This window comes from Amphiprion ocellaris, chromosome 4 (genome assembly GCF_022539595.1).
Source record: "Amphiprion ocellaris isolate individual 3 ecotype Okinawa chromosome 4, ASM2253959v1, whole genome shotgun sequence".
In the NCBI taxonomy this organism is placed as follows: domain Eukaryota; kingdom Metazoa; phylum Chordata; class Actinopteri; family Pomacentridae; genus Amphiprion; species Amphiprion ocellaris.
Window position 1 is genome coordinate 233,645 of NC_072769.1, and position 12,095 is coordinate 245,739.

At 41.9% G+C, this 12,095-nt stretch overlaps 1 protein-coding gene across 1 annotated transcript; it reads left to right on the plus strand.

Moving 5' to 3' along the window:
* Nucleotides 1-2,514: 2,514 nt before the first annotated feature.
* LOC118469741 (nephronectin) lies at nucleotides 2,515-10,179 on the plus strand. Its single transcript, XM_035944426.2, has 7 exons — nucleotides 2,515-2,706; nucleotides 5,113-5,231; nucleotides 5,492-5,584; nucleotides 5,716-5,838; nucleotides 6,263-6,382; nucleotides 8,986-9,120; nucleotides 9,866-10,179. The coding sequence occupies exons 1-7, from the start codon at nucleotides 2,630-2,632 to the stop codon at nucleotides 10,072-10,074; spliced, it is 876 nt and encodes a 291-aa protein (XP_035800319.1). The 5' UTR covers nucleotides 2,515-2,629; the 3' UTR covers nucleotides 10,075-10,179.
* Nucleotides 10,180-12,095: the final 1,916 nt, after the last annotated feature.

Consider the following 12,095-nt stretch of genomic DNA (forward strand, 5'->3'; position numbering starts at 1 on the left):
CGAAGGCAGGGGACACCCTAGACAGGTCGCCAGTCTGTCGCAGGGCCACATACAAAGACAAACAAGCACTCTCACATTCACACCTACGGGCAATTTAGAATGATCAATTAACCTCAGCATATTTTTGGACTGTGGGAGGAAGCCGGAGTACCCGGAGAAAACCCACGCATGCACAGGGAGAACATGCAAACTCCATGCAGAAAGATCCCGGGAAAGCCGGGACACGAACCAGGGATCTTCTTGCTGCAAGGCGAAAGTGCTAACCACTACGCCACTGTGCAGCCCTGCGTTTGTGGTCTTTTTATTTCAAATGTTCCTCAAAAAAAAAAAGTGAAAATGCATCTGAATTGTCACACAGAACACCCACATGTCACTATTATATATGAAGAAATGCAATTTAATAAGAGCAGAAGGGCTGTCTGTGGGATTCTGTGTGACTGACCACCAACACTGTTCCTGGAATCTTATTTTCACATCAGGAGATTCACTCAACTTCATCACTTGTGACGGATATGTTGTATTTTTCGAGTGAGTGGGGAGAAGGAGCTTTAAATGATATCTGATCTCTTTGTGGGGCATCCCTTTTCAAGTCGAAGAATCAAAGACCACCAATGTGTTACACCTCTAATGTGGTCAGAGCAGGGGGAGGAGGAGGGGGTGGATCTGCAGATTTGGCTCAGAGACACACTTGAAATCTTGATCCTCTCCCACCAAGTCCAGGCTGGCAGATGGAAGAGAGCGCAGCTCGACTCTCTGATCAACTCCTGCACTTGCCACACACTGAGCTTGCACCGACAGTGTTTATCATCCTGTTTTACTGTTGACGGCCACTTTTCCTTTTTTCTCCATTTCCCTCATTCCTTTCCTTTTTGGCAGCCAGGATTAAGTTTAATTGTATTGTGTATGACAGATATGGAGTGAGGTTTGGTGCTAACTCAAGGCAGACCATGAACAGCCATTTTATGGTTTCTTTCCACCTCACTTGCTGATGTGTGGTGGTGACACATTTGACAAAAACCATCCAAGGTGAAGGGCTGGGTGGGGTCCTGTGTGTGTGTGTGTGTGTGTGTGTGTGTGTGTGTGTGTGTGTGTGTGTGTGTGTGTGTGTGTGTGTGTGTGTAGACGGAGACCGAGCTGAAAATGAACGAACTTGGACGAAACACACCAATTTCCAATTTTCGCTCACCCTAAACCACACCTTCTTCAGTGCCACCCAGCACCTCGTATAATCTTCAGTTTTCTACAAGTATGACTGTCTGAATCTAAAAACAGAGCGGTTTGAGTGTGTTTATGCTGGTTTATGGTCTCCTCTGCAGCGGTGACACCCCTGGGGCCACCTACCTCCAGTAATCTCATAATTAGTCAAACTGGTTTGGAAGAATCTGCCAAATATGTGCCATTATGTTGTTTTGGGGTCAGACAAGCGGAGGTGTTGACTGAGAGCAGAAAGGTCCGTTTCCCTCTGAACTGGCTAGGATCATGTGGGGCCTTGCTCAGCAGACGTATAATCAGTTTGGTCTGTGCTTTCAGTGACGCTGCAGGGAGGTGAACACATGACATCAACTTATAAAAGGCTTTTAAACAGCTGACGTTCATCCATTAGACAGATGCAGTGTAAAAGCAGGATCTGTGTGAATGTGTGTGAGTCTGTCTAGTGAGTGGACCACCAGGCGTCCAGACATGGACTCCGCCTTCGAGCTTAATACAACTGATTGCTCTCTGATCAGCCCTGATAATAGTTAAGGCTTCAAAGACACTACCTCTGAGGCTGCCAGCACTTATTTCCGACCTCGAGATCTCAGCTCAAGCCTTCAGAAAACACTTAGCCCTCAAAACAGTCTGTGTGTCCACATCTTACTATCAGCAAACAAACAAGTTGGCTAGTTACACACGCAAAAATAAAACATATTAAAAGCAGAACCTTTACTAATAAAAGTCAGAAAAACATTACGCTATTCTAAGCTAAGACTGCTGGTCACCAACTGGCACTAATCTTCTCATTTGGGCAAGACAGCTAATAAACCCAAAATGAATAAATTAACCTTTAAAAGCTCATCTTGACATTCTTTCCATTGCAGAAAAAAGTGTCCAGCAGGTGAAAAAGATGCAATATGATTTTTTTTAAAAACTAAATGAGAATAAATCAACAATAAATGGGCAAACTGAAATTTTAAACAGAGAATAAATAGTCCCCAAAGTTCCTAAAATAATGACAACTGACCAAACTGAGCGTCTACACATGACGGCAGGGATTATTTATTCAACCAATAACATTAAAAATCTACATTTCCTTTTTAGCTCTTTGCATTCTCATACTTCAATTCTCTCTTTTTGTTGGTGTCCCGGCCTCTCTTTGTGTGTCCTCCTGTGTTTTGCTGCCACACAGGTGAGCCGTCACACCTCCAGCTCTCAGCACCTTACAATTACACCATGTGACCCCCCCACCTCCACTCCTCAAACAAACACACACTTAAAATGCCCCTTGGCACGCAAAACACCTTGACAATTGCCTCTCAAATGCACGCATCGCAAAACAAGCGTCTTGTTTGTCAGGAAGAAGGCTTTCAGAGAATAGAAGGAGCTAATATGTAGGTAAAGGGGTTATAATAGAAAACGGTGGTGGAAGAAGATGATTGAAATCAGCCAACGAGTGTTTGCTGTGATGGTACATTTTATTATGCTGTCCCTGGCTCATCACCAGAACAGGTAAGAGGTTGTTAAAAATGAAAAAAGCTTTATGAAAGGAAGTTTGAAAGAAATCTGAATATCACTGTATTTTTTGAAGTAATTTAACTTTCTAGAAAAAGCATAGAATTTTTACAGTTTTTCCCTAAAGCAGTAATGCTACATATTTCATAAGAGTTTCAGTGGTTTACTCAGCCTCTTAAAAAAGGAAAGATTGTGGATGTTTCTCACACAGACTGTTGGTGGCCTCTTTCAGTACAGTGCGAGCATGTAGAATTAATCCACTTGGCCCATGTCAGATCATTTAATAGCCTCTTATGTGGGTGCTATGAGATTTAACAACAGCTTGTTCGGTGGTTCTGCAGTTTATTGCACTTTTGTTTATAACGGCAAATAATGAGGAAGGAATTATTACTGTACAGAATATGAGGAGCTTTCTTGTGAATGCATGGGAATATGGAAGGTGTTTCATAAGTAGTTAAAGTATACAGCTGTGTTAAACAGGTTCTGCTGTACTCAAAAAATCCAATCACGAACAGTTATGTGGGTGTGGTTGAGGTACTGTGTGATCAAAGATGTAGAAAAAGGTAAAACCCACCTGGCAGAAATATAAACTAACAAAATTATTCATGCAGGTATAAATATTGTCTGAAGCCAGCAGAAAAAAACTGTTTTATTATAGAAAATTTGCCTTTTTATCATAGTTCTATGTGTGGTTGAAATATGAATTCAGAAAGAAACTGAAACAGCAATTAAAATGGAAATACTGAAAGAAGTAGCCTAAGCACTGACAACAGTTGAAGAGAAGATTTGAAAAGAGAAGAAAAAAAAAAAAAAATATATATATATATTTAATGTAATTGGTTTGCGTCAAATATTTGTTCACAACAAGCAGAAGTGGATACATCATAAATCATTCAGTTACCATAGCAACCCATACACCACCTCTTAGTCACAAAGGAAATACTGGTAACTAGCTTTCAGTGTGTTTATAGTCACATTTTTCCGTGATTCAATTCAGTTCAGTTTCATTCATATGTCAGCAATTTGCAACATGAGTTATCTCAGAAGATCTTACAATATTATATTATATCCAGAAAACCATTAAATGTAGTGATTCTGTTTAAGCAACACTTTGACAGCAGGGAGTTTTTTTTTTTTTGTTTGTTTTTTAAAAAGCAACAAAACTCCTTTTTAACACTTTGAACACTTGTGCAGAACCAGGCTCATGAAGGACAGTCATCTGCCTCGACCAGGTGGGGTGAGGGTGAAGGGGAGAGACGCTTACCTAGCTAGCCTGTATACTAGATATCTGAAGCTGACAAAACAGTACATGAAGCCTTGATGATTAATGCAACAACATGCTGTTTTTTAGCTATAAAATTTAGTTCAGGTAGAAGAGAAAATGAGAGTTCAGATTCCATTTTTAGTGCAGATTTGAGCACTGGAACTCCAGACAGCCAGTGTACCAATCATACAGGCTTTGGCTGTGAGCTAGGAATCAGTGCAGATAGCTTTGTGTGTTTTGGTCATGAAGGTATTAAGAATAAGTGGATAACCCCATCTCTGGAATTCACAACCACCCCACCTCAGAAACATTTATTCATTCCCCCATTTCAAATTCCAACTCAAAACACATCTGTTTAAAACTGCCTATTCCATCTGACGCCAATTTCAATTATTCTCTTCCGTAAGACCGTCTTTTTCCAACTTTGGAAAAAAGACAAATTTTGATACATTCCAGGCTTCTGCTGATTGGCCAAATGCCACAATGTCGTGTTCTATAATGTAGAGTGAGCTTCGCTGATTGGCTGGGTGAAAACCACATGCTTCCCGACCTCACTGAGAGGCAGATATTTAATGTGTGTGGAAGTTACCAAATATGATCACTTGCACCATAAAGGGTTAAGCATGTAAAACTCTATTATCACCATTGGTGTTTAGGGCTTTACTGGACTCTCTTAATATGTTGTTTTCTTGTCCATTTGGGGGACCAATTCCATAAATACACGGCAGGTTAATTTTTCCCAAGCATGTGCACCACAGCTTCCTCTCCACTGGTACCTGCCTTCCATTGACTCTGTATGCGAAATTCTCTTCATGTTCTGTCTGAATACACGCTTCAATTTGTAGTTGCGTCCAACATCTTATTATACCGTACGCTATTTTACCCTCCACCATTTTGAGTATCAAAGGTCTGACAGTGTTAAATTTCACAATACACTTTGGTTTAACTCTAAGTGGAGTTATTTTTCAATATCTAATATCATTTTCACAGTCTCACTCATTGCTTCTGGGAAAAACAGACCTTTTTTTGAAAAATAAGTGCAGCGCCTATGAATTGCACCAGACTGTGTGGGTTCTGTGCTGTAACTGAAGCCCTGAAGGCTTAATGATGTTTAATGATCTGATGACCTTTTGTCTCAGCCTCCACAGGTCAGTGAAGGAGCCACAGCCTGGGGGTCATGCACTGCCTGGACTCTGCAGCTATGGTCAGACCACTTCCTGTTGTTTGGGATGGAGGGGCGTTAATGGAATGTGTCAGCGTAAGTCGCTCTGCAGTTCAATAAAAGCACAACAATACATCACCCAGAGGTCACAAGTTATCCATCGAGCAAAACAATAAATAGCAGAGAATAAGAAGATGCATTTTTATTTCTTTCCATTATGTTTCTCATGCATAAAACTACAGAGTGTACAGTAGTTAAAATTCATTGCTTAACCTCATTTGGCTACATTTAAAATACTATGAAAGCCATTGGTTTTAGCATGTTTAGCTGTATTTTGTGTCTATTGTTCTTTGCAGCGCTGTGCAAGAAGGCCTGTGTCAATGGAAAATGTGTGGGACCAGATAAGTGTTTCTGCTCTACGGGGTATAAAGGGCCTCAGTGTGATCAAGGTGGAGTACAATTCACAAAATCATTGTCGCTCCTGAGTTTCTAATTTCTTAACCACTACCTGTGCTCTTCTGCATCATTTACCACGAGGATTTCTATCTGCTGCTTGAATAATCTTTCATATTGATTCCAGATGTGAATGAGTGCGGTTTGCTGAGGAGGCCATGTTCCCAGCGCTGCATGAATACATACGGTAGCTATCGCTGTTACTGTGAACCTGGTTACACACTCAGTGCAGACGGATACACCTGCATCAGTGAGTAATTTCCTCTCTAAACAAAACATTAAAAATGGACTCAATAATATCTAAATAGATGAGGAAAACCCGAGTAGTGACAGATTATATTTCTAATGGTGAAGAAGCCTTCTATACCAACTTTATACCTTCATAGGAGGGTTCATCTTACACACCCTTTTAGGCTAACATAAATGTTCATGACAGATGTTCACAGTTTATTTTATAGAAAGTGATATCATAACAAAGCATGGTGGTGGCAGGGCGTTTCAAGGGCAAAAGGAATAACTTTATGTACAGATTGTTGTATTTATGTGGTGTTTGGTGGCCATTTTAGTTTCACTACCAGGCCAAATGCTGCAGATTCGTGAGCTGTGCGGTGGCATGACAGTGTGTGTGACCCTCTGAGCAATCCTCAGCCAGTGTTTCCCTGTTTGTCTTCCAGGAGAAGCCGCATGTTTCTCCCTGCGCTGCCAGTTTGGTTGCCAGATGGAGGGAGGGGGAGAGGTGCACTGTCTGTGTCCCCCCGGCCTCCACCTGGCTGCTGACAACAAGACCTGTGAAGGTATTGCTTCTTTAGAAAACACCCCTCAGCTTGTCACTGTGGTGAGTCACCACAGCCACATGGCTCACATGTTTGGATTTATCGCTTTTCATGGTTCCTCTGAGCCTGATACTCAGACAGAACTGCCGTTTGGATTCATCCCATTATTTAGAGACCATTTGGAAACGGTTGTTAATTTTCTGTCCCACTGACATAACCGTCAATCAACACAGAAGCTGGAGTAGATATTTCAAAGAACTTTTAAATATAAAGATGCTCTAATCAGTAATTTCATACTGATAAATCAATGACTGTCATTTGCCTCAAAGTGTCAAAGTTTTGACAAGGACTTGCTAGTACTATTGCAGTGAACTATCCATTTTAATGCTTGGCTTCCTGCATGCAAATGTTCCCCCACACCTATTCCACCTGTGATTATATTGAGGCAACTCTGAACCTGCATCCCTTGCCCAGGGTGACTGTGATTGGCTTATAGAAATACAAACAAGCCAGAGTGTTTATTTTCCTGACAGAAGAAAGATAGTGTGGTGCAGCCAGAACATTATTTACGACAGAATGGGCTGGCAAAGTGAGACGAGACTACTCTTGGCTTCCGGCTAACCCAAAAATGAGTGAGTGGTGGATGTGACAGGAGTGGTCTGAGGGCAATCAAAACCCCTTCACAGTGGCCACACCCTTAATTATGCATGACTTTAAGCCTTTATAAAATTTAAATGGACCAGTTATATCAAAATTCACCCATTTTGCAGTTGTCACAAATCTGGAAATTAGGTAAAGATACCAAAAAACATTTTTGTATGAGACGGTAAACATGTTTATTTCTGCTGTAAAGTTTAACATTTTGGCATGGGGCTCTATGGGTATTGACTCATTTTTAAAGCCAACCTCAAGTGGCCATTTGTGGAACTGCAGTTTTAGCAATTCATCTTTGATTTTGCTTTCTAGCCCCAGAGGTCGCTGCTTGATTATCATACTATGGGTCAAAGTTTCAGAGCACTGTTTTCCCTGAAAAAAACCAACAACAACAGGCTGGTAAACATATGCTGTTTTCTCTCATGAACGCTGGACATCATTCCCTGTCACACTTGCAGACAACAGGAAAGCGCCCACGTCAGAGTCATTTTCACTCCAGGAAATATGTTCGGTTTAGGCATGGGGTTGCACCTGGGTAAAGCATGCAGGAGGCAGGACATGACGCACATCAGCATGCTCGCTGTGAATTCTCCGGACAGTTACCTGCTCTAGTCACATATGTTCTCAATCAGACATTACACGGACTTTGTGCTGGAGAGCTGGCAGGATAAAGTCCACTTTATGTCCAGTACAACTGATGCAGACACTTGTGTTCTCACACACAGATCCTTTGGGTAATGTCTAGAAAAGTTCAGGGCAGCTGCACAGTATAAAGTAGCATTTAGTAGCTATGGGGCAAGTTTTTTTCAGTGATTGGTGGACAACACAGTTGAAAATGGAGCAAACCTTGGGCTTATATTCATCAGGTGGACATAAACATGGCTCCAAATAAATGCTTAAGTAGGACTGTATTTCATTCACGAGAAACTTCCACATATTTGCACATTTTAATTGTGTTCATAGCTTATTTCTGTAACTCATCATTTATTTTTGAGGCAGTTGAAACACACAACTTCTCATACACAATATGTAAACTACCTGCAGCAAAGTTGCCAGTAGCATCTCTCCATTGATATGTACACCCAGTTGTAAAGAAGCCTTTAATTAGCAGATGTACACAAAAACACAGCCTGGACTGTCTTCTCAGTGTCAAACATTTTGTGACTGAGGTCGCCCTCGATAACTCAGCAGCAGACGACTGCAGTCCTGTAATGAAGCGAGCGTCTCTCACAGCTGTTAAGGAGACATTCTCAGACTGTGGGAGCATTTTTGCTGGGAACTATTCAGAGAGAAATCACTGCTTTTATTTCATCAATGCACAGCTGTATTTAAAAAGTGCGGGAGAAATACATAAAATAAAATGTTGGAAAAACTTACAGGTGTTTCTCCAAGATACATTTGTTTGTCAGTTTGTTAAAGAACAAAGTCATCTAATGTGGGTTAATTCAATCCAACAGTCCATTGTCACAACTCTGAATAGTGGTCAAGTATTAGAAGTTCCTTTTAACATAATATAACGAATGTTTGTAACTCAGTCACCACTGACGTGAGATTAATTTGGCGAACCATTTATTTGTGTATCACTATCAGTAATGTAGGTCCTAAAGTCTTATAAAGAACTTCATACTGTACACCCGAAGTGAGAAATTTGTGTATTTGGGTCATTCCTTGTCTTTTTTTTTAAAAAAGCAATGCACTTTTAAAAGCTGCAGTCCAAAGAGGTAGTTGTGAGATCAGGGTACTCATTTGCGACTTTTAGAAGGTAATTGCTGTTTTGAGCAAAGACAAAGACTTGAGCACCATGCCCTTGAAAGGTTAGTCTAGTGTGTGTGTGTTTGCACTTGTGTGTGTGTTTCAAAAGGTGAGGGTAGAACTGGGTTGTGTCAACCAAAAACACAAAAAATTGGGCTTTTGCACAAGAAAATTAGCCAAAGAATTGCTTTGTGACTCATGCTTGTGTTGTGTTGCAGATGTAGATGAGTGTCAGCGGGATGCTGATGTTTGTCCACCACGACGGAACTGCAGGAACACATACGGCAGCTTCGTGTGTGTGTGCCGAGACGGCTTCGTGTTGGGGACACTGCAGGGTTCGGTGAAATGTCGAGGTAAAAAATCTAAATGTACTCTTGTTTTTTGTAACTGAACAAATCTGTTTTTGGAAAATGTTGTTGTTAATCAGATGGTCTCAGATGGTTTTCATACAACTGGGGTGCATTCATGTACTCCAATGTCCAGCTATTTGAGGGACTTTTCATTTTTTGCATTTTTATACAATTTGACGGCAATGTTGAACAGAAAAGATGTTGAAGAGAGCAAAAGAGGTTTCATGCAACAGAATTCCAACATCATGAGAATCAAATCGGGGTGTCAGGATGATCACTGGGCCACAGGGTTGTTTTTTTTTTGTTGTTGTTTTTTTAAAAGCGCATTCAGATGTGTTCCATGTCAGCCCTGTAAATGACTAAATGGATCACAGCACATCCCCACATGTTCTCCTCATCTGTGTTAATTGGCAGAGAGAGGGATCATGTGAAGATGTGCTTTGGCAGCAGAGAATCCAGAGACCATGTTTATTTGATGAGCACTCATAGCTCACCCACTCAGCTGTGGGCTCACACACATGCTGTTTTTGTTTTCATGTGTGTGATGAGCACTGCAAAGTTATCTCTTGAGCAGGTTCGACGCAGCCAGTCCCTAAACCCTTTGCTGTCATCCAATCAGACTTAACTGAGAAGCAGCGTTAGCTTACTTAATGTAATCAAGACTTTACTTGCTCATGAATTAAAAGAAATGGTTAAATATCTGACTGATTGTCTTACATTTCGATTTTCCTTCCCTTCTCCTCCAAAGATAAGGATGAATGTTTAACTGGGTCTCACCAGTGCAGCCGCCATGCTCAGTGCGTCAACACAGATGGTTCCTACACCTGTCAGTGTTTGGAGGACTACTTCGGAAACGGACGCACCTGCTGGCCCCGGAGAGCCCCACAGTCCAAGTCTGTCATGTACTTCAACTACAAACTCTCCAAAAGGACCAAACCAGTGCAACCTTCATCTTAGTGCTACTTCTCACAAGCCACATGGTTCAAATATAAAGGGACTTACAACATTCATGGGTTATTTAAGAGGCATTCAAGTACAAATAAAACCTTTTCGCTGCTCTCAGATTATGCTCTGTTAAGAATTTTCCACTCAGCTGGAAGCCTCGTTGCCATTTTCTGTTGCAGGGTATTTCTCAACCTAGTCAGCAGGACGACACCCTGCACCCCTGCGCCATTGGTTGGTCTGTTTGGTGTTGGTTAGAGAAACCCTAAAATTAAAAAAGGCACTGCAGCAGAACCACACACTGTTCTTTGCTTGGGTGTTTGAACCCGAATGAATGACAGGAGCGCTTTCCATATCACAGAAGCACCACCTCTGCCTATGAATGCATGTGGGATCCGCTTTGTTCAACAAAATGCTGCAACAAATATTGATATATTGCATCTGCATCATTATTAGGGTATTATTATTGGCTTTGATGTTAGTTATCTCATGAAAAATGCAGTTTTGCTAGACTCCAGGGTTTGTTGATAAAAGGCTGACCTCTGGTGGATACACTCTGCAGCTCTGCTACCTTCACACTGAAGAATGCCGGTGAAACGAAATGCTGTGAAACTGATGTGTACTTTGTAAGTCTATCATATGGCTGTGGGTCACAGCGATGCTGTTTTTCTTCATTTCCAATTAAAAGAATCTATCCAAACAGACGGGTAAACGCGATACACTCGGGCTCGAAACGCTGCTAGAGCACAGACTGATGTTTTCATACCTCACTGTTTATCTTCTGCCCTCTCCCTCTGTTATGCCACAGGGAATGTTTTCAGACCCACTAAGTCACACGCAGAGCAGACTACCACACAGCAAGAGAGCATAGACAGGTCAGACCAACCAAATACCAGGAATCCTTGTCTGTCAGCAGCTGTCTGGAAACCTCTTCCTGCGTTCAGAGAGCGCAAGAATGGAAATTGAAGTTTGTTTTTGATGTTTTCCTCGGGTCAATTTCAAGTTTCCTTCCGAACGATTAAGATCGTGACCCTGGGAGAGGGGGAATTGCAATACTTGGAGATAATAACTGTAATGATAGGAGGTGGTGTTAGGGGGCACTATGCGCTGTGTCAGGGTCTCAGTGGTAGTCCTGGAGGCTTTGATGCACTGAGGGAGTCGGGTTTGTAGTGAGAACAAGCAGCTGCTGCCTGCTGAAGAGCCCTGCCACTGACCCTATTCATCCCAACAGCAGGTGTCACATCAAGTCCCCGCCTCACCCTCACGCACACACATTCACACACACGCACACACACACACACACACACACACACACACACACACACACACACACACACACACACACACACACACACACACACACACGTGCAAAATCACAGAGCCTTGTGCACGTTTACACACACACACACAGGCAGATGAGTGTGTGTGTGAGAGAGAGTGAGGGGGGACCTGGAACTACTTACAGAGAACAAAGAGGGAAATCAGGAAAAAATGCAGCCTCTTAGAATAAATCTCACCACAATGCTGAGAAAAATCCCCAACCTCACCCCCAGAAACGCAAGAAAAACCTGGTTTCTCTCTTTCAAAGCAGTCAAAAGTGTCTTACAAAAGCAGAAATAGAAAACATTTTAGATAAAAGGATCCAGGCCCCTTTCTGAAAAGGACCTCACACCAAGTTGTGTGTAATTCCTAACAGAAACTGGTTTATTTACCAAAAAATAATAAGATTTAATGCCAAAGCACTTAGGCTACAAATAAAGGACAACAAGTGGTGGGTACACTGAAGGGGGCAAGGGAGGAAAAAGAAAGGAGGACAACACCGGGGTGGAAATTTTCCCTTTTCTTGTGCTTGTTATTTTCTGGTCCTCTGTTTACACGACACACAAGATTTCGCATGGAGGAGTAGCTTCGGGAACAGTGGTGCTAGAGCCGAACAGAATGACCTCTGCAAAATAAAAGAAGACAATAAACATGTCAAAGGAATTTGGACATCTGCAGTGACACAAGCTCTCACACTGAGGCCATGGCAATTTCAC

What these genes read in the sequence shown, in the direction of transcription:
- LOC118469741 (XM_035944426.2), top strand. Translation starts at nt 2,630, where the DNA reads ATGATTGAAATCAGCCAACGAGTGTTTGCTGTGATGGTACATTTTATT. An exon ending in AGACGGATACACCTGCATCA is followed by an intron (nt 5,839 to 6,262) that starts GTGAGTAATTTC and finishes TTTGTCTTCCAG; the next exon opens with GAGAAGCCGCATGTTTCTCC. An exon ending in GGGTTCGGTGAAATGTCGAG is followed by an intron (nt 9,121 to 9,865) that starts GTAAAAAATCTA and finishes TCTCCTCCAAAG; the next exon opens with ATAAGGATGAATGTTTAACT.